Genomic DNA, 23,774 nt, shown 5'->3' on the forward strand with positions numbered 1-23,774 from the left:
GACATGAAATCAATTGTTTTATTTTTCAAAATATCACAATTTTTATTACAAAAATATCACATATATTTCAAAACGGGGATTTGTAGGTTATGGTGACTTTAAAAGTCAAATAGATGAATTACATTCTCAGAGGAAACGTCTGTCTTATTTATATCGATGTCTCTGAATGAATATTCATGAGATGTGTAGTAATATGCAAATCATCTATATATCAAAACAATCAAATCGTCACATATATTGCTAAAATATTTAGCAAATAATTAAAATCCCCAAAGAACACAAACATCAGTAAATTACAGAACACTTTCGTATGCAATCATGTTAATATATTTGGTCACCTAGACATCTAAGAACAAAATTGTAGGACAATGATACATGTACAATGGACTGATTAGTTTGAACAATTCAACAAAATAAGATATTGGCGGATACATATTTATATATATATTCAACCCATATTTCAAAAAATATTTTTTGTGTAGTGATATTTGATAAATTTAATTGTAAGTGTTAAGCTAATGGGATTTGGAACGAAAGACGGAAATGTTATATCACAATCAATGTATGATGTAAAACAGGTATGACGTCATCGTGGTGTTGTTTTTTTTCAGTATTATCATAAAATGTTTTCGTACAATAAAACGGCAAGCGCTTTTCCGTTTTATCCACAATAATATCATATACTGACATCATAACGATACTCCATTGGTCCTATACTGGTACCGTACTGAAGCTATACTGATATCGTACTGAAGCTATACTGATATCGTACTGATCCTATACTGATATCGTACTGACATATACTGCAGCTATACTGATATCGTACTGAAGCTATACTGATATCGTACTGAAGCTATACTGATATCGTACTGATCCTATACTGATATCGTACTGACATATACTGCAGCTATACTGATATCGTACTGAAGCTATACTGATATCGTACTGAAGCTATACTGATATCGTACTGACATCATACTGCTCTATATTGGTATCGTTATACACAAGTGGAAATCCCAATCGGGGTCAAACCTTAGCACGTGAAGCTCTGAATGTTTGGATTACTTCGTTGACAACTTGTTTCCGTTATTTTCTCTCGTTAACACGTCACTGCGCGTGCAAAATAGATTGTACAACATTTTAGCCGCCATAACAGATCATACACACACACGTTTTTGACGCGCTGTCAGTCTAAAGTACAGCGATGGTAAATACACAGGAATAACGGAGCAACAAAGCAAAAAAAAAAGAGCAAAAAATCAGATAAATAAAAAAAAGATATTCATTATAAAAATTCTTCCTCTATCTTTCCAACTGCTCCGAAATCGGGTTTTTTTCACACATAACTGTGTTACAAATAGTACTTGCTGTACAGATATATATTACAACTATTTATAGAATCTGCCGCTTGGGTTTAGTTAAAGGAAAGTAGAGCCCGTTCTCCACGATAATTGTCTTGATTGGGGCCCTCTGATGGATGAACAAAGACAGTTGTTCGCTCGCTAATTACAGTGTTACGTCCTGTAGGCGTAACTAAATACTGACACGACTAACGTGAAGTTCGCTCAGCGAACATTTTTCCGGAATTTCTCCTAAATCACTCTAACTGTTTTGTGTCAAATAGCAGAGTAGTCAAAATGAAACTGTACAACACGGACGGTTAGGTATTGTGTCTGCTAAAAAAAACGGTATATTTAGACACAAGAAACTATTTTAAGAGATAAAAACTAGTATGATAAGCAAATTCAATCGAAATTCATACAAGTGAGCGTAGCTTTTTGCTGTTCCTAAAAACACGAATAACTTCTTCGATTGGTGTAGATTTCCACATGTGTATAGCGAGTCATTTATGACTTTACCTGTGTACAACGGTCAGTTTTACCTGTGTACTACGAGCCTGTAAAATTTACTTAATTTCAAACACTGTTCTGATCGTACCAACATATGATCCTGAACCCTGCATGCCTTCACTGTGTATACCGAACCCTGTATAATCGAACCTGCGTATATAGGATCAGATATGACATTACCTGCGTATATCGACAGTGCATCGTTTTACCCGTGTATAACGAAGTCGGCACATTATTGAAAACTTATTATGGTATATGCTACATTTGTTTCTTCACGTTTTACTTGTGATTATGTTCGATTTATCTCCCTTGAATGTCGTTAATTATATATATGAAGCTTATCATGTTATACCGATAAATTTAATATCGCGGCAATGTCACTGCTTATAGAAACGTATCTGTCTAAATAGCAGATGTGAAAATAGGCCGACGACCTGTTGTTACCCGGGTGGTCAAAAATAGTCTGAATTTTTGTACACCGAAAAAGAGCGAAAGTGACTCCATACAATCTGTGTACCATATTCTGCATAAAAACGCCCTAAAATTGCTTATTTTGGAAAATGATCGAATAAATTATCGAATAAAAATAAAACGGTTTTCTAAATGAGCTCGGTAAATTATGACGAATCGTTAAGATGATGAGGTTTTGACTCCCAAAAGGGTTGAGGGCGGGACTTATAAGGCGTTAGGCGTTGATCATGATTGATTAGGGTCGAGGCGATTTTAGATCTACATACATTTATATATAAACGTTTTATCGATACATGATGATTAGACGTGGTTACTTTGCTTGTTAATCGCGTTAAATTTTAATGTATATTCTTTAACTCTTTTAAATTAAAACTAAATTTGATTTAAATATGGATTATTTATTCAGCCAGAAGGTCTTGGCCTGTTGTGTGTGCATATTGTGATCGATACGGCCATAAATGAAATAGCTGTTACGATGGAAAACTGAAATATTATTTTATAAAATGAAACCCCATAATTTCCTGTTAGCTTATGTTTAAGATGACATTGTCACTTCTCAAAAACGTGTCTTCAGCAAAACACATATTAAAAAGATATTCTTTTCAGGTTTGGCACCCAGTGATATTTGCTGAATATTTTTTGTTTTTAAAATTTAAATCAAAATGGTTCGAATTGATCTAAATTTCGACTATGTGTTTATACAACATAGCAAATACAATTCACTTTGAGGTTTGTGTACAACCAATGCTGAATTTTCTAACAGGATTTAGAAGATGGCTTAGATTTGACACTCCTGTTTAAAATCCATGCGCCATGAACAAATGTATGTTTGTTAATACTACACAACTACATTATTTGGACAGTTGAATAAATAATGTTTCAACTAAACCATGGGTCGACTTGATAAGGTATTATAGACTGGAATAAACATTCAAAGAATAAAATGAAATGAGACATTATGAAGTTCCAACCTCCATATCGGATTTCATAAAATACAATCACACAACATTTCAATATGCACACCTCTATAATCCATTCGTTCAAAACAACCGAAGAACGGTCATGCTTTGGCTTTAAAACCCGATACACTCAATCGCAATAGATCGGCAAATTCCGTCAAGATGTTCGTGTCATCACGGAAATAGCCGGGATGTTACGATTGTTCGGAAGTAAGCGTCACTAATTAGCATCACAATGGAATGTTTGTAAGGGATGAATGAAATCCTGATGATTATACACTCGGAACAATCCTTGATTAAACAAACAAAAAATATAAAGTTACCTGAACTATTCTACTAAGTTTTAATCAACAGCATATTTAATATAAGAACATATTATATATATATTTGTGTGTGTGTTAAGACTGGATATGATTCTGCAATGATATACTATCATCTACATATACTTCACTTTCTTAATCTTTCAAAAAAATCGCTTTCTTAATCTTTCAAATGAAATAAAAACAAAAAAATTACAGCACAAAAAAAATCAACTCTCTGTTGTCAATCTTAATCATTACAGCAATCAAATTATTTTGGGCGTTTTCAAGCACCTGTGCATTGTTGCGAAACAACAACGAAATATGCTCCCCGTAAAAATGGTGTTCTCGGGATGTACTCCCTAGTGAGTTTCCAAGGATTTGTACACAAACACACCACGTTCTGAATTAGGAAATCTCGATATTGTTTTCCTCGAACACATAATCAAGCTAATAATAATTGTATTTCAAGCTTGTTACCAAAAACACCGCATGAAGAATGAAAACAAAATTTCCGAGTTGGACACGTGATCGAAATTCTAATGACGTCACAAAATCACGCGACCTGATGCAGTATATGGTCAATGAATATATGAATAAATGTTCAAAAGGCAAGAAATATCAAATGAAGAACAGGCCTGCAGATGCAGTGTGGTAGACAAAGGGATGTTATAAGCATATTATATGGAAGTGAATGGAAAAAATGAAGAGTTTGAAGAAATTTATAAAAAAAAAATGAATATACATTTGTATGTGTATAAAGCAAATAAATGGCAATTATCCTTACATAATGAACAATAGTACAATTATGGAATATTATAATGTTGTTTTTTTCGTGATATTTATATAATTTGTCACATAGTATATTAGCACTACAATTCTTCAGTCATATTTCCATTCAAACACATTTACAAATCCAACGAATTATTTTGGGTATGAGTAAACCAGCACAACATAAGCTCTATTGTATTTTTATGTATGTGCAAATGGACTCCTATAAGATGATCGTCACAAAATGACGTCATTTAATGACGTCATTCGCACCATCTACATGTTAAATAATCATATAAACCTTTTTTTTTCACTTCTCAAATGATGAGTAGAGTCTTAAGAAAAGATAATTCGTGAATATATAAGAATGAGTATTCAGGGATAGGGGTTTTAGCAAATCGGTTTTTACTTCTAAATTATAATTTTGATTTCGTTTTAAAACGTGACCAAACATCTGTTCAATATTAATGGAATAAAAATATCGTAAAATGAAAGAAATAATCCTTATTCTGATATGACATCCTTTTGTAATGAAATACATTGGGATCTTGTCGGGATCCTTTTTAAGGTGGTATGTGACCTATGACGTCATAATACACGTCACGTCTAGGATTTGCATGAGATTTGTGACTTAAAATAAGGGACTTAAATTGATCAATATTGTATGTGTACACGAATTGGTGAACGAATTTAGTCTCTCTTAATCCTTCACTAAGGAAACAGATAATGGAAACTAGTAAATTCACGGGAAGATGATATAGTTTTGGCTTGGTTTGATTATCTTGGTGTCAAAAGGTTCTGGATTAACTATTCCATAAATTCTCAAAATAACTAGAAGTCATCGAGTAAAAGTCGACTTCATCCCATTTGATCGAATCAATTAAGAATATTGATTTTTTTTTCCACATATGTCTTCTCTGAACATTCACTAGTGTATAATTCCGTGTGTTCCGAATGATTGTAATATTCAAATCCTTTGGTAGAATTGTAACTAAAGATGATCGATATTCCGAAAGGATGTCTTCTCCCTTAAATACCAAAACGAAACTAATAACTTAAACCGGAAACAGGCTGATCAGGACACTTTGAAAACACCGAAATAATTCAATTTGGGTTCACGTACTATCAGAGTTAAGTTGGAGACTTTCACGTAAATTTCATCACTCGTTCTCAAATGGAACAACGCCCCGAGATAGCTCGTATACTCGCCGAACTGTTTGTTCTGACCAATGCACTTGGTAATTGAGTTCTGAATCAGTTTCTCCTCTCCTCCGTGTGGGTAGATGATATTGTACCGATAGATGTAATGAGAGAGGCTGTTTGGCGATCCCTGATCTCGGGAATTCCCGTCATCGAAGAGTTCCAGGAACGAGACTTGGCTGTAAACGTAATACAGGCCGGTAGATGGCACCACGAGTCTCCCACTGCGGTACACAACGTTGTTTGTGGTGAAAGCGAGGTCGGCGTCGTGAATCCAGGAGGAAATTTGAAATTGGGTAGCCGGTACTGTAAAGAGAAAGAATGATTATCGTAATTAAATAACAAAAAAAAAACTGCACGTGTGTAATAAAACTGTGAAAACATATCCCTACCTGTCATGTCAAGCTGATGTTTATAAGCCATTACTTAGACATTCTAAACAGACATTACACAAATTCTACAAGATTTACCTCCCCTACACCGCATATATTTTGCCGCTAGACCCATTCATATCAGACTATACATGTACATGTCTCTCATTGCGTATGTGTCTCCATTGCTTTGGTGTGTCTTCCGAGTCTAGTCTCTTGTCTTTGAATGACTTGTCAAGTTTGTTGTCGATTGTTTTGATGTGTCTCCGAGTCACGTCTCCTAACTCTAAATGACTTGTCATGTTTGTGGTCAGTTGTTTTGATGTGTCTCTGAGTCACGTCTCCTAACTCTAAATGACTTGTCACGTTTGTGGTCAGTTGTTTTGATGTGTCTCCGAGCCACGTCTCCTAACTCTAAATGACTTGTCATGTTTGTGGTCAGTTGTTTTGATGTGTCTCCGAGTCACGTCTCCTAACTCTAAATGACTTGTCATGTCTGTGGTCAGTTGTTTTGATGTGTCTCCGAGTCACGTCTCCTAACTCTAAATGACTTGTCATGTTTGTGGTCAGTTGTTTTGATGTGTCTCCGAGTCACGTCTCCTAACTCTAAATGAATTGTCATGTCTGTGGTCAGTTGTTTTGATGTGTCTCCGAGTCACGTCTCCTAACTCTAAATGACTTGTCATGTTTGTGGTCAGTTGTTTTGATGTGTCTCCGAGGCACGTCTCCTAACTCTAAATGACTTGTCATGTTTGTGGTCAGTTGTTTTGATGTGTCTCCGAGCCACGTCTCCTAACTCTAAATGACTTGTCATGTCTGTGGCCAGTTGTTTTGATGTGTCTCCGAGTCACGTCTCCTAACTCTAAATGACTTGTCATGTCTGTGGTCAGTTGTTTTGATGTGTCTCCGAGTCACGTCTCCTAACTCTAAATGACTTGTCACGTTTGTGGTCAGTTGTTTTGATGTGTCTCTGAGTCACGTCTCCTAACTCTAAATGACTTGTCATGTTTGTGGTCAGTTGTTTTGATGTGTCTCCGAGTCACGTCTCCTAACTCTAAATGACTTGTCACGTTTTTGTGGTCCATTGTTTTGACGTGTCTCGAACGTCTCATTGTTTATATGTGTCTATTGTCTTCCCTATTTCTTTTGCATCTATTTACCCATGTGGTGTAAAAGTGTTCTTTAATGACGAACTAAAGTATTCTCTTTATATATTTTTCATTTTTCTCTTTTTTTTCCGTCTTACTATCCATGTATTTAACAAACAAAATGTCACAAGAGTGAGTCCTTAGCCAGTAATCTCAAAAATTAGTTTAAAGGTCAAATTCTCTGCAAATCATCTTCTATCACGAATTAATTGAATCCATCAAAACTTGATAAACATTTTACCATAACACTACTTTTTCGAGGAAATACAATTATTTAATGACTGGTTAAAGAGAGGTTGTAGTTATTAGCCGATAAACACTGAGATACGAACTTGTTGACTTGTCCAGACGGCTGACGGACCCCATCAGGTGAGCGGCGGGAGTCTTTTCTGTACCGCTTTGGCCTTCGGTTCTCGGCAGGTTTATGTTACCTGTAATGACAAATTCAGACAGGTGAGAAAGTGAAATGACAAATTCAGACAGGTGAGAAAGATATTAACATCAAGGCGTTATTTGGTATATTAGCGCTGATAACAGGATCGGTATACATGTACATGTATGTTTAGAAAAGGCAAATTGTTCTGTTTAATTCGTCTTTATTGACAAAATAAATGAAAAAAAACAAAAATACAAAAAAACAAAAATCAAAATAAAAACAGTATCAACACATAAAGTAACAATTTGGCGCTTTAAAGTTCCCGCCAACGTATATTTCTAGAGTATTTTCTTTTTTACGTGAAATGTATATCGTCCTAATGGGAAAGGTGGCCAATTTGTCGTGGCGTCATTGTACGCCTGGTAATAGACGAAAATTGGCATTATTTGTCTCCAAATGGCCGTACCGTGGCTGGTGACATACGGCGCTCACGTACTGTTACGACAGCGATGTCACGCACGCGCATAAAACAATCAAGAATCAACATTTGACATTTTAGCTGTATAGAATACGTCTGGTGGTAACATTTAGACAAAAATCGTCAGATCTCGTGATCTACTAGTAACTCCGAGAACGAAATGAGAAAGGAAGCAGGTTGGCCGACAAAATTGTAATAAGTGCTGAAATTCCTTATTGGTACATTATTAGCATTTTATTTCCCATCATCATCATCGTCATCGTCGTCGTCAAATAATATCCATGCGTAAAAGGTATTAAATGTAGTATGCAATTACAGCTTTCGCCGCTTCCCATGGTAATCGATGATTTTTCGTATATGGTATGTTTAAAATAATTTGTGCCGCATTTTTTCATAAATAGTCCCTCGCAAATTCTGTTTTCGAAAACAAAAGTAAAGGAAAAAGCAAATTCCAGGTTGGTAAAACTAATAAGAACCACCATTCAGGTAAAATACTACAAACTTAGATTACGTGGGACACTGTCATACGGAACACCTCGGGATTTCCTTTCGGAAAAAAGCCCGAGGTGTATATCGGATAGGGGCCACTCTCCTTCATAAACATGTTCATACAAAAAAAAAATGTACCACTTTGCATCATACCAATGACGGGTTAACGCAAACATTGATGACGCTATGCAAATGTTATTAACAATTAAATGAAAGAAATTTAAATTAATTTTAAATAAAGAATAGAAAATTACTAAATTAGTTGTCATGTCCAGACTTTCCGATCGGAAGTAGATTAACTGAGCCTACAGAATTGCGGATGATGAATTTCCTCGTTTAACGATCTTGTAATTTTTCATAAAATTCAATGAGGCGGTTCAAAATTCAATAAAATTCCGACATCAAATTCTCCCCAATTGCCGTAGTTTATACCAACATAATACTGCCTTATCGGAACACGCAGGCACCACTTGTCGGACCAGACAATTGCCCCTGTGTCGGCAGTAATGTGCAAGAAAGACGATAAAAAGGAACAAGAAAGACCACAAATAACGGATCATTTCTTATCAAATCCTAGCAGAAACGATCCAAGAATATTGTCTGCGCGTGCGTAGGGCGTCACGTAACTATGTCTGTTTCAAACCGGCCGATTCACGTGCAATGTACACCTCCATATCTCTCTGAAACACCGTGAAGTGGGCATGTGCAAAATACTGACATACAACATTTTTGCAATGAAACCAACGTTATCGGTTACTTGTGCCTTCGTTTAATTGATTGTTGGCAAACTGTCCAATAAATAATGGTCCCCTGGCCGTAGATAGAAATGAAGTCTACTCGAGTATACATCATTAATTTGATAAAAAGAAAAGCTTTCATTATCAACATGAAAACACAACTTTATGTAATTTGGTAGCTTTTCTTGTGTGTGATTAGGCGCGAGTACTTTGTACAACGCTTGCGCCGTGACCGTTGCCATAGTGTCACGCGATGCTAACTTTATTAAGGAGCCTCTAAATGAAGACACTGTGTAAAAACACACTGATTATCTTGGTATTTGATTATGGAAACCAAATTTCCTCTGCTTTTATTTAATCAGTGAGGGAAGTGTTTCATTACCGCTGTTGGTCTCGAGCCTTATATGAAAAGGTTCATCGTGTCTGTTGTGTAGGGAGCTAATGATGCGGTCAGCCTACAGTGAAATGACACCGTCTTTACAGACACAACTACATAAAGGATATTCAGTTTTTACAATGGACAGCAAATCTCTTTTATGTTCTCCCGTCACCATTGAACATAGAACAAAACAGAGACAATAAGAAGACCAACAGGAGCGGAACCATTCTAAACCAAGTACTTCGAATTAAATTCCGGAATAATCGCTTTTTTTTTTTTTTTATTTCATTATTTTTTTGTGGGCGGGAGGTTGGTGGTGAAGGGGGGGGGGGGGGGATTTATGCTACTAACCAGGGCCGCGTGCATAAAACCGGACATGCCACCCAGACAGACACTTTACATGGTCAGCGATTACCAAACACACAGAATAGCCAAGTCAACAGTCCGAAAGCATGGCACGATAGCCACGCGCTCTAGAGTCAAAGTCTCATTAACCGCCGGATAAAAAATCTATACCATACATGTATGCGGCTTTCTTTCCGAGATATTTTATTGATTTTATCCGAACTATGCACGAAACGTTTTAATATGTATCTATTAACCATCAAGCATTCCGTATTAATCGGAAACACATCGTTTAAACTAGTTACCATCGCGCATGTGCATAATTACCCATATTCTGTCTTCAAGCAGCGAGATCAAAGGGAACGGGCGTCTTTGATATCAGACGTTCGGAAAGGTTGCATGTTCTGCATTTTTACAGGTGAAGGAATCGATTAAAGAGACGTAACGATGGTCGTAAATGGACCTGAATCGATTTTAGTCATTAACTTAAAACTATCATTAGTTTACTGTTCAAAGAGCGGAACTTTAAATCATTGCCATTACTGGACCTTTGACATTTGCATGTAGTTATGTACATTGAAACAACAAAAATGTTCGTCAACGGTGTCAATCCCACACGAAATAAAAGACGAATTCAAATTTAAATCATTTAAAGGAAAACATGAGTAAAAAGTTCGTGTTATTTTCGATACATTATAAGCGTGTTTTAACTTCGGCGTGGAACAACAGACATTACGACGCTTAACATCATTTTACACTCTACAAAATTCTTCATTAGCTGCACCTGAAATGTTACTTTGATGACATAATACTTTTAAAAAATGTACTTTTGCACCATTACAGATTTTTAAGGCATTCGGGAAAATTGATAATGACTTTCCCCCTCTTCTGTACTCCTTTCGTTTCTTTGATAACGAAACAATTGATTTGCTTCCGAAATGCTCACAATTCGTTTCCGAAATTATATCGCGGTTTCAGCGGCATGTTCAAATATTAGAAGTTTAACGACATAAACATAATGACCATCTACTTTTACGATTTACTTCATGACAAATTCATTGGCAATGCTTACCTTCCGAATCCAAGGGTTTTACTTTTTATGCTTATTTTTTTCTGTCATGATCCTTGGAATATAACGTGATTTTAAAGAAGTCACGATCAGCCATAATTACACTATACCTAAAGCTGGTTATTTTTATCTACGTGTGATTACTTTAATATTCATCAAAGATATCTCAGAGACAGGTGAGCATGGCTCCCAGGTTTCAGACTGGTCGATTCCTATTGTATTTAGGAGGTGGATTTCAAACCATTGATTTTATAATGACACGATTCTTATTCAAATGGCCGTACGTAGTACTGATATAATTGTGTTGAACCCTTGAATTTTGTAGTTATAAACGAAATGTGAGGTTACAGTGATCTTACTTCAGCGACAAGATAGGTCTGGGTTGATTGTGGAGGATTCGCGTGACTAAATTACTATCTTCTACAACATGCGACCGGTGTCACCAGTAAAATCTACCATTATAAAAAAGTACCCGGACTTCTTTCTCAATCAACTGTATTTAGGAATCTAACAAATGTCCGGACTAAGAGAACGTATGAGTGATTTTCACGTTGCACCCGCCATAGTAAACATAAAGGAACATAAATATAGTTCAGTGTCTTAATGATAATATCAAAAACAAAACAAAAGAAAAAAACAATGAAACGGTGCTTTACTTTAAAGCAAAACACAATTACGACCATTTCCTTTCAGCCAACAAGTTTGACAAGACACACGCTGGTGCCTGTTGTACTGAGCGATGCTAGGGAAGAGGCATTGTGGGATATCAATTAATCCTTAATGGCTTTCCTGGCACTGCATGAGACAACAAACCCGAGATATAATATAATTAAGCAATATTACACATGATTGTGAACCGAAATATGATCGGCGACTGGTACAAGAATTCAGTCTCGCGCCACCATTTCGACAATCCGAAAAAAAACCGAGATGTTCACTTTGCCGTGCGTGTACATTGTTATTTTCAAGTGAGTTTTATAACTGTCGATGAAGATTGATAACCTCTGGTGCACTTTCATAAAACCTCTGCTACTGCTATGATTTGAATGAAGAACGGTGTCACAAAAAAATATAACCAACATTAAAACCGGAAGTGACGTTTACCGGAACCATACTTCCAACAAACGTGACCGACTCGGTATTTCGGTCAGGCTGGAGCATGCAGTTAGCGAGTAATTCACTTTTTTCTTGATTCATCACGTGCCTGCAAAATTGAGTAAAACGAAAAGAATTAATTAAGTTGAAAGAAACGTGCATACGATCCGGGGCATGATTTATTTATCAGTAGGTGCAGGGGGAATAGGTTAAATCGGTGCATCTTCGACCCGGAACCTTGAGATGATGATTATGGTACAGACAATATACAGCCCATTCACCTGATAGAACAATGATCAACTGACATGATCATAAAGATATCCTGTTTCTCAGTCGCAGACTCAACAATTCTGACCGGTTGTCTGTTCATTGTTTGTTTGGTTTGTTTTGTTTAACGTCCTATTAACAGCCAGGGTCATTTAAAGACGTGCCAGGTTTTGGAGGTGGAGGAGAGCTGGAGTACCCGGAGAAAAACCATCGGCCTACGGTCAGTACCTGGCAACTGCCCCACGTAGGTTTCGAACTCGTAACCCAGAGGTGGAGGGCTAGTGATAAAGTGTCGGGACACCTTTAACCACTCGGCCACCGCGGTCGGTTCAGCCTTCGAATATGGTCAGTTTTATCGGAATATGGTCAGTTTTAGCGGAATTAATCATAGGATACTTGATAAAGATGATAATCTACAGTTCGACTGAATAGCCTACAACAGTTGAGAACATTAAGCAAAACACAAGTCCTAAAATGTCTGTGCTGTAATAAGTGTACACGGAAAGAAGGCAAAACCGTGATACAAAATCTCTGAAACGCTTAATACGTTAACTTGCCGTTTGTATTGAATACAAAAGCGTCTCTGAAACGTCCGATAAATTAAAATTCGAGATATCGCTCATCAGATATGGAAAACTTTTCTGTCAAAAAGCTCTTTAGAGAAAACTGCGGTATGTGCTTCTGTTTTAGATTTAATGGGACGATATTAAAATATTTGGTAAATAGCGATAAATAAAATATATCTCTCAAAGAAGAAAGAATGGAGCAAAGACATACCATTGTTATGAGCTACACATGTCTACATTAGCTTCTTATATCCCTAATATCTATATAATTGCATCAAATTGTATCGATATTTTTGTTCTTAATATATAAGTTTGTAGTAAGAAACAAACAAACAAACAAAAAAACTCCTAACACAATAAATATAGCTATATCTTAACCACATAGTCGTTCATACAGCAACCGGAAGTGACTCCTAAATGGCTTTTAGATATCAAAGCGTGCTTACTGCAGACACAATGATAGGAGATATAAAATTACATGCTACAAATTAATATCTACCATAAAGTACGGCGGTCAAGCGAGGCCCAGCAGGAATTATTCCCAAGAGATGATTTGATATGATAGATAAATGGTCCCGTCTAGCGCAGACGACTTGTTGGTGAACTAACGAATCTGAATGAAAGACATTTGCGTATTTTCGAAGAAAAGATTAAAGATGTCTGTCTACAATTCACATATTCCCGCCTACTTTAATCCTCGTAACTAGTCCCCATTTTATCAACCGGCAGATTTTTACCGTTTCCAAATGGCACCTAATATTCATCATCATTTATACCGAAAGAGATTTTGGGATTGGAACTCTCAGCCATCGACAGACTGCGCTGGGGACCATCGCTCAATTACCGCTGTAAAAATGTCGGACATTCTCAGCGCTTTGATAGTCGACATGGCGACGGCCTAATGTGTTTTCTCACTTTTGAAGCATAGTCGAGGGCACAGTGCGCACAATGTATTTTAGCCTCCAAACCTTTTCCGGACGTCAAACTGATATTTTTCGATTTAGGAAACATTAATTGAGTGGCGGAGAGGCACTTCATCCAGAGATTGTTAAGAGGAACGACTCGTGTCCACTGTGTATTGATGAATATTTATATTTTTGATAGAAAATTCGAGTTCCTGATATAATTCCTCAAATACCAGATTAAAAAGAGGACCTAGAGTCCAACAATGAAAATATCAAACAAATTAAAGGGGCATTCCTTAATTTTGGACATCACAGACATGCACAATTTCTAATCGTGAAATATATGTCCAAACGATGGTTATATGAGTGTTAGTGCCTAGATGTAATGAAATTAAAGCCGAAATGTACAGGAAAAATGCAAATCGTATACAAATACCGTATGTCTTTGCGGTAAAAATGATACTTCGGGTCGAATTAAAAATGTTCAGGACTTAACACTCAAAGAACGTTGGTTTATCTAGAGAGTAAAAATGCCGTATTAATATAAAGATTATAATTTTTACTACTTGGAAAAAAATACATATTTTCTAGGAAGTTTAATTTTGACAACCTAAACTTTATTTAAACGAAGGAATGTCCCTTTAAGTAAGAAATCACATTTATGAATTGGCGCGAACAACATGAAGAAATCAGCTCGTATCAAACTAGAGAGTACGTAGATGTTCGGTATACTGTATTGTAAGCCAGAAAATTGTCTCATTTGTTTTGGGTTTGTCATCCATAACATATACCATTGGTGTAATTATCAATCTATAACATTTAGTATCTCATGCAAGGAGACTTTATAGCTCACAGCCAAATTACTGTCTGGGGTTGTCTATTTCTGAACACATGATACCGATCTGCTGACTACAAATGACTGGCTTGACCTGTCCGGTCCAAAAAAAGCCTTGACCTTTGACCTTACGTCTGCACCGTCCGAACTGACTTATATACGTTGAGTACATTTGTATACATGTTTGAGATATACATTTAGTTAATACAGTCAGAAGTGCATACGTACGTTTTGTACGCATTCGCAGCCACTTATGTGACGGGGAGACACTTTCTAAATTTAAAACCCGGCTCAATCAGAAAAAGTTATTTCTGAACATGACATACGCGGACAGAGGAACAGCATCAATTATGAGGAAAAACAGCACCAGAAAATTAAAGTCAACATTTATGTTGAGAGTCGTAAATCAATTCTGACAAGCGTAACAGTGATTATGATTCCGTGTAAACTATTCCAAGTGTTCCGAAGCAGATGGTGGGTTAACTAAACTTCGGCTAATTATAAATAATTGTCGAGAACACATTCACTCAGACGGTGGAGGTCGGAGTCTAGTGTTTTAGTGGAGCGCGGTTGAATGACAGACTGATATCTGATCATGTTTATTGACATCAGACAACACGATGGACGGTTATTTAATTATGTGCACTTTACCTAGATCTAATGTAAACAACAGCGATGTTCCGGGTAATGCGCGAGGTCATCCGAGGTCACAACATGGCTAACGAGGATGTCAGATTTCGGATCTATTAAAATCATGTTCAATATGGAAAATATTTTTCATTGTCTTACATTCCTTTTAATATACACGGATAAGTGTATGAACGCATATCTAAACGTTACGAGGATAAATATCGATGCAAATCTGACTAAAAACCTCCCTTTTTACGAATCATTTGTCAACAGAATGACTCGGGGTAGATTTGTGTGGCTGTCGGCCGCGTTAGACAGATGACCGCTTATTTAAGGTATTTATATAGTGTTTTCCATCGGGCGAAGGTGGCCGCTTATCCAAGGTGGCCGTTAGAGCAGGTTTGACTGTATTGCTTTTTTTCTTTAATATCTTCTTTTTTTAGTTTCAGTACTGTTTCGTTTAAGGTAATGCTATCAATTTCATTTCAATATGAGAGATCGTTGTCGAAATAGGATAAAAAAATGTCGCGAATCCATACGAATGTTCAGCGAAGCATACTTAACTTCAAACACGTTTGAAGTCTCTACGCTACAGGGGAAATCGCGAATACATTATTGATGAAAACGCCCGCAACTTCGACCTTTATTCAGGAAAGAAAATAACAAGCTTCATAAATTTTATGACTAACCTGCCCACAATCTTCTTTTGAATATACGTGTATATTTAACAATGTCGTAGTATACAAAAAAAATCCACAAAATTGAAACTTTCTATAAACTAATGCCTTCAAAGAGTCCATTGTGTTAAAATACACCTTGTATGACGTCATCGTTTTTAAAGTACAATATTATGTACATGTCTATGTAGGGATGTCTCTAGCTTATCGGTTGATGAGTCTATAAAATGGAAAATAACGCTTTGGGTATTATGAGAAAAAAAAACATAGGTTTCGTGTGCAGCGCGCGTGTAAAATGTCATACATCAAAATTTGAAATTATGAAACAATGGCGAATGACCTGAATCGGAACACGACATTCTGTGTATTAGGCTTCTTGACGAGAATTCCCTACGGTAAAAAATAAAACTTATAGTTCCGTGCGTTTCGACTGGTTTGATATATAAATTGCCCAAGATCACGCGAGAACTCGTTTGGTCCTGTTGGGTATGTATGTGTGTAATTCGATTTAACTTGATTTTTCCGGAACCTCTATTTTCTAGTCATGTCAAATGACTCAGAAACTAAAAGTAAAGGAAAAGAATGGAATAAGACAGGAATGGGGTTCTATCCTGAAGAGAGAAAAAACCCATATACATGTAAGTAGTAGGTATGTATTTATTTATTTTAGGTATCTATTTATTTATTTACTTATTTATTTTACTTACTTATTTATCTTTGTTTTACAACCAAATCATATGAAACTATATAACAGATGTGTCTGCCAATGAGGTCATTATATTAAGACTGTAAAAATTATTTTAAGATTTATCTGGAATTGAAAACATTTGCTGATTTCATATTCGTCCCTGCGGTTCATACATTGTTATAATAATATTATGTATCTGATAATTTATCGGGGGACAAGATTTACGCGAAGAACAGTGTCACGTGCTCTCAAACAGACGTCTACCTTTACAATCCAAGGGTTCAGCTCTATATAACCTGTCTTTGTAAAATAGAAAAACATTCTGAATTATGTATTCCTATTATCTTTCACTTTTCTGTTTAAGATTGCAGAACTGCGTGAACACGAATAAACCATCTGACATTTGAGTAACACGAATTTACGAAATGTAAGTACATTGAATTTCAAACGAAACGCGATATTGATATCACAGAGGCTGCCGTTTTGCATTATTTTTTTAATTTAAAGCAACAGTTGTTAATTCGAGAATATGTAATCATTCATTTTAAGGAGTTTAAGTTGGAAATGAGATAACAAAGATGACTTGTAACTTAAGCTGACGTCACTCCGACACCGGGCGGTGTGACGGAGAAACCCGCTGAGCGGTTGATGGAAGATGGAAATAAAATTCTGAAGTAACTTTGTCTTCTTACAAAAACACTTCACAATGAAATGGCAGATTTTTAATTTCGTAAACGAATTACTTTGACATTTGGGTCAACACCACTTTCGGTAAATCAAAACAGCAATGATTTTTTAAATGAAATTCTAACAAGAAATGTTGGATAGGCCTTTTCTGAGATCATGCTACATCTCTATGTAAACAGATACCGCCATCCACAAAGACATAGGTCAGTGTCGTTATTAATAAGGGAAAACGATACAGCCAAAAATGTTTAACATACAGGTATTTATAACTATATTCATTACAGGAACATGAAAGCTATGATACATAGGGACTTGGGAAAATTCTTTTTTTTCCTTCTTTTTTCGTCGCGGCTTTATTTCCCGGTGAGCTGTCAGAGTAAATTTAGACGTTTCCCTGTAGTAGTTGGTAGCTACCTCACTGAACACACGAGATTGTGGTTTGTTTTTGTTTAATGTCCTATTAACAGCCAGGGTCAGTGTAAGGACGTGCCAGGTTTTGGAGGAAAGCCGGAGTACCCGGAGAAAAACCACCGGCCTACGGTCAATACCTGGCAACTGCCCCACTTGGGTTTCGAACTCGCAGCCCAGAGGTGGAGGGACTAGTGATAAAGTGTCGGGACACCTTAACCACTCGGCCACCGCGGCCCCGTGAACACACGAGAGGCCCATTGTGTGGTATCCAGGGATATTTGGGTAACATATATTTTGTAAACAATTATAATTTTATGTTGACCATAGGGGCACGTTACAATAATAATGTGTGTGGGTCAGTTTTTTCCATGTATACATTATTATTGTAACGTGCCCCTGTGTGTGGACCATGGGTTATAGATTTATGTCAAGTCCCTGTGAAATCAATTTAGTTCACTTTACATGAAATCAATGTATTTCTTTGTTTTATTTGTACTTGCCATCAAAATACTCATTTAATACTCGTTTTAATGAACAATAAAACTGTACAGGATTTAGTAATAAATCCAGCGGTAGACTGGCGTGATTAAAATCCAGGTATGTGTTTGAACATGTAACAGAGTCATGGTGAGCTACAAGTGGCCAGACGAACGATGTAAATTAACCCGTTAATATATCGTTCGGAACGTGGATGCTGTACTCATCGATCCAATTTAAATTATGATTAATTATTAAAGAATAATCCTACAGAGAATGTGCATTGTTAAAATAAGCAACATGTACACAACAAATTGCCTTTCTGAACTAAATCACCCCACACTTAAAGAACTAGCACACGTAGCCATAATTCACATGATGAGAATTGCAGTAATATGGTTTTAAATTATTCCTAACGTTATCTATGGTACACCGCGATAACAGGTATCATAGTATGTAACAGATGAGCGAAACTAATTTAAACTACAATAGGTTAAACTTTTCATAATCCCCCGTTCACCCCCCCCCCCCCCCCCCCCCCCCGCACACTCCACAGGTTTCCCCCCGACCCCGACCCCCAACCAAAGGTTCTCCACCCCACAGGTCCCTACCCCACCCCACCCCCCACTCCACAGGTGTCAACCCCCACAGCCCCCCCCCCCCCCCCAGCCCCCTAGTCCCCCAACTATGTATACAGGTTCCCCCCACCACAGGTATCAACCCCCAGTCCCTCATCCCCCTCCCCGCTCTCCAGCCCCCATCCCCACAGTTCCCCCACCACAGGTTCCCCATCCCACATCCCCCTCCCCATCACCCATCCCCCCCCCCCCCCCCCCCCCCCCCATTTCCACAGTTCCCCCACCACAGGTTCCCCACTTCACAGGTCCCCCCGGGAATGAGGTAGGAAGGGCGGTGATATTTCGTTTCGTTCTTGAAAGCATCATGGCGAAAGGCATTGATCAAATCCTGGAGCTATAAACTTTGGATATATTACATACATCCGAAAAATCAATATTGAAAAAGATAAGTTTATAAATAACTAATGAATTTCCCGAGAGTTTATTGCTGTGGAGTTCCTTCTCCGCGAATGCTGGATCGGTCTTTGCAGATTTATTTAGTTTTCGGAGATCATAGCACGACTTTGCTGTATAAATCCGTTCGCTTAACAAATTAATTAAACCCTGAAGGACATAATCTGTAGTTTAGTAAATCTTGATAGGTGAATTCAATATACACTTTAAAATATCTCGTGAATAGTTATTGAACGAAGGTTTTCGTGAGAGCTAAATATAAGAATACACTAAGTATTTAATAGCAACCAGCTTCATCTTACACACGACCCCATCCCTGAAAAAAATATGTCCTCTGCTCCTTTTCACAATATGCAGGCTTATACTGTGTTAAGAGAATTGTTTTGTGGCTAATTGGATAGTGAAGTAGGTGCCGTCTGATAGGTAATTACCTATCCCGGGAGCAGCGTCTGGACCCCCCCCCCCCCCCCCCCCCCCCCCCCCCCTTCTATTCCTAACCCTCCCCACCCCTCCCCACAACCTGATTGCCGCGGTGAAGAGTTCGGAGACGGTCCGCTTAACATCCTCAAGTACTGTTTATCGATCTGACAGGGATTGTTTTAACTCCGATGGCTTAAACGAGCAAACGTATTCAACATGTTGGTTTTGTTTACAATGTTTGTGTGTACTGGTTTGTGCTATTCTTAAAACATCCTAATTCTTGCGGTACACATTTCCCGATAAGACGATATACCGTAATTCATTTATATTTGCGAGGATATATTTTCGCGTTATTTCGCGAGAGGAGTTTTCTTGCGAGATTAAATTTTCGGGAATATTTATTCAATAGGTATCCTGTTCATCACAACTTCACGAATACTACCTTCAAGCATATTAAACCTGCAGTTTGCAATATAAAATACACCCCAATATGAAATTGAATTTAAGTCTAATGCTATTTTTGCACACGACCTTAAATATCCCAAATAACAGCAGATTATACCAATGTACCAAAGAAATGTTATCAGGTCTATAAAACCACACATTAACCGAAATGAAAGTTCTTAGTTGTTATCAGTGTACTGGACTTAGATAACTTTAATGAAAAAAAACGTACATAGCAAAATGTAGCACTGTGACGTCACAAGTTTAGGTGACGTCAGAACAGCAAGATAAAACTGTTTCTCAAGATAGTAATATCTAATAAATCGTAAGCAATCTTACTTTAACTCGGAAATGACCAAGTTTTGACCGATCAGAATCACGTGCTACACGTGTAACTATTCCGAAGTCTCGTCTTTACATGTATCTACATGTAGTTACCCACATTTTCTCCATTACAATGTTAGGAAAATTAAAACCGGGATAATATCAACTCAATAGAAAGCGAATTCAATTTTCCACGTCTGTAAAGCCGTGGACGATGAAAGCCTCAGGGCCATTGTCCCCTGCTATTTACCGGCGGCCAGTTTACGACATGCCGTTATTGGAAGAAAGTCGTCCCGTCTCGAAACGGCCTCATAAAATCGGGATGAAGAAGCCGACTTCTAATGCAATATTCATTCCCGTCCGTCTGTCCTAATGTCGACAAAACGCTGCATTTAGGTAGCTAGACCGTCAGAGCTTTTTAGGAAAGGACATTTAAAATTGCATTTGCTGGTGGCAGATAAGGTCGTTCATGGTGAACAACCTCCAGAGACGTAATTAATATGATAAGTAAAATCTTCTTCTGACCCTCCTAATACAACCACATTGATTGTATTTCATTGCTTACTTATTTAAAGACATAATTAATTCAATATTTTCCCTAAAATATGACATTCTCCATAGAGATGAATTATCACAACAGTAGATACGAAACTGTGCGACGGAACTTCCGGATTCCGAATTTCCGGACTCGATGTCGGGCTTCGGGTGCGGTAATTAGTATTCAGAGTGTCTTATTGCAGTACGAGGATTGAGTGTATATTGAGTTATGAAACGTGTTACAGTGTTAAGACTTAAGATGCACGTGTAATGTAGACTGGTGCACGTGCTGCGCTATGGAATGCATTAATAGAAGGGAATATTTGTATATATTTCCAGCTGTCCGTCAATTTTATATGCAATTTAACCCTATGAATGTCAATACAAAACGATAAAAGAAAGGGAAGAAAAAAAATGTGAGAAGGATGTGTATACGGTAGATTGTCGAATGTGACGAAAAAGAAAATTTGCAGAGAGAATCAAGAGCTTTAGAAAGGGGTCCATTGGGAGGGGGTGGGGGTGGATGAAGCGTGGTGATGTAGAAGACGAGCACGTTGATCTATAAATAGTTATTTATTTGTTAGGGCTGAGTGTAAACATTCTACATTGATTCGTAACACAAGGCGTCTGTTCTATTCTTGTGTTTCAGTTTAAGTTTGTTTTTATTCTCTGGGAGAATCTTCAGACTTTCTGAAGTGATAGCACGAGTCTTGTGTAAACACTCGTACAATGCCATTCTCGTTATCAGCCGTGAGAAATACTGCCTACAGCGAATCGAAATTAAGATACAAGATGTTTCTCTTAAACGTCTTCAGACCAACTGCAGGTATTCATAACAAACACCGTATGTTTCTAACTTGACCCTTTGTCAACCTTCGACTCAAGAATCTGACCCCCTGTACCCAACCAGACGTCGTCTCCAGATCCGGACTTCTAGATCCGGACTTCCGGATTAGCCGTCAGCGGTTGAACCGAACGCCATGATGGTCATCTGGTGTATAAAATTAACCGAACCCATGGTCAGATTCAAGGTCTAGAACTATTGAACTCCATTCGGACCCCAGAGCTCAACATTGGTATTTCACACGCCACGGCTTTCGACTTCGAAATACAGGGTCCTCTCTATGTCCTTAGAATATGAGATGATAAATCGACAAGCTCTGAAAACGTCATCTTGCTACCATAATTTGATAAAAGGCACGCGCAGTAATGTAGAATTAGAATCCAGCGGTTTTAATTTGATGTTATGTCATTGTCATATTCAAACGATAGATTGCAGCTTAGCGATTGGTCAGACATCATTTCTCGAAACCAATGAAATCTCCCAGTTTTAATTGGATGTTACATGCATATCATTGTAATATTCAAACGATATATTACAGGTTAGCGATTTGTCAGAAATCTTTGCCCGAAACCAATGAAATCTCTTACCATGAGACTTTGATTTTAGAGTGATGTATTGCAAGTATGAAGAAAAGATATATCAGGACCACGAACCCTTGGATTCCAAAGATACATTAATGTCAATAAATAGCTTTTTTATCCGATCTCTAAGCAGCAAAGGTAACTCCCATGGTTAATTTCTTAAACAAATGAAAGTGATATCCCACAAAACAGCCAAGAAACTTTTTTTTTCTCTACCCTATTTTTTTTTTTTTTTTCTTAATTTTTTTTTGTAATATTGATGACGCCACTACAAAACCCAATTTCAGTCTATGTCGTGTATACTGTAATCGAATGTGTGGAACAGAGGATTAATTTCTTGTTTTTGATTGATATCTTTAAATTCCATTAAAACGTTCGTGTGTACGTCGTAATTTTACTAAGGTAACACATTTTGTGAAATTACTTTAATATTTAATAAGTGGTTTACCAAGGACACGACATAATGTGCTATTTTGCGGATACCTAATCCATGCAATTATCAGATCTCGAGAGGGAATTTGCGCGCAAACATACACAGAACGTGAAAATTAGAAATTTTAATCAAAATTGCTAAACAAATATCATGACAGCTTGGTATTGAATTTCCAGAAATAAATACACTGCCATGTTCGAAAATGGAAATTAATGGCGCGAACATCTTGGTTAATAATGGCTACACTTGAACATGCTGTCAAACTTTAGTTAAAGTTACAAAGTGGGGCTCAAACTGCCACAATCCTTTCATATACAAGTACGGTTCTATAGATCACAATGTTACATGTAACAGTCTAATACAAGTCAACATTTCTTCTATGTCTCTTTAGGCGCGATGCCAAGTACGCCATTAATTTAAGCTTGCACTTCCGACTTTATGTAAAATAATATAAAATTACAAAAACGTTTTCCTGTGTAATCGACATTACCTAAGACAGCTTAATATCTTTTAGGGAATATTCCGAGATCTGCGATATATCAGAAACTACAGCAATTATTGTTTTCTGTGAAGTTTTTATATAATACAATAGTTGCCCCAACCGAATTTTGACGTGGATGAATTTCATAAGGCACTTAACGTTCATTTATTGTTTTAAATTGAGTTTATGTTACATAGCAGGCCCGATAATGTCTGTGAATTTTGTAATAAAAGCAGACATTTTTTTTTATTAAGATGTCCATCCCCAATATATTCTTCATTACTTGACAGAATCCTAAATCATAATGATTTGATGCGTATTTTTTATGCCATTTTTTGTTATTTCTATTCCCTATCTCAAATCTGACAACATAATCGGAACTTGCGATAAAACATTACACTGTGTACATACCCTAGACTCTTAAAAAACATCTTAATGATATAACAGCTTCCAAGATAGTGTGTAACACGTATTATGTTGTTGAAGATTATGTAATATT

The 23,774-nt window shown here is 37.1% G+C and overlaps 1 protein-coding gene across 1 annotated transcript in view; it reads right to left on the reverse strand.

Moving 5' to 3' along the window:
* Positions 1 to 23,774, reverse strand: part of LOC117342387 (tumor necrosis factor ligand superfamily member 10-like) — a 47,822-nt gene continuing 24,048 nt past the window's right edge. The window contains exons 3-4 of the mRNA XM_033904541.1: positions 7,402 to 7,500; positions 1 to 5,856 (exon numbers count right to left, since the gene is read on the reverse strand). Of these exons, the coding sequence (XP_033760432.1) occupies positions 5,426 to 5,856; positions 7,402 to 7,500 (530 nt within the window). The 3' untranslated portion in view covers positions 1 to 5,425. The remainder of the gene's footprint in view (positions 5,857 to 7,401; positions 7,501 to 23,774) is intronic.

The sequence above is a fragment of the Pecten maximus genome, chromosome 14 (assembly GCF_902652985.1).
Source record: "Pecten maximus chromosome 14, xPecMax1.1, whole genome shotgun sequence".
In the NCBI taxonomy this organism is placed as follows: Eukaryota; Metazoa; Mollusca; class Bivalvia; order Pectinida; family Pectinidae; genus Pecten; species Pecten maximus.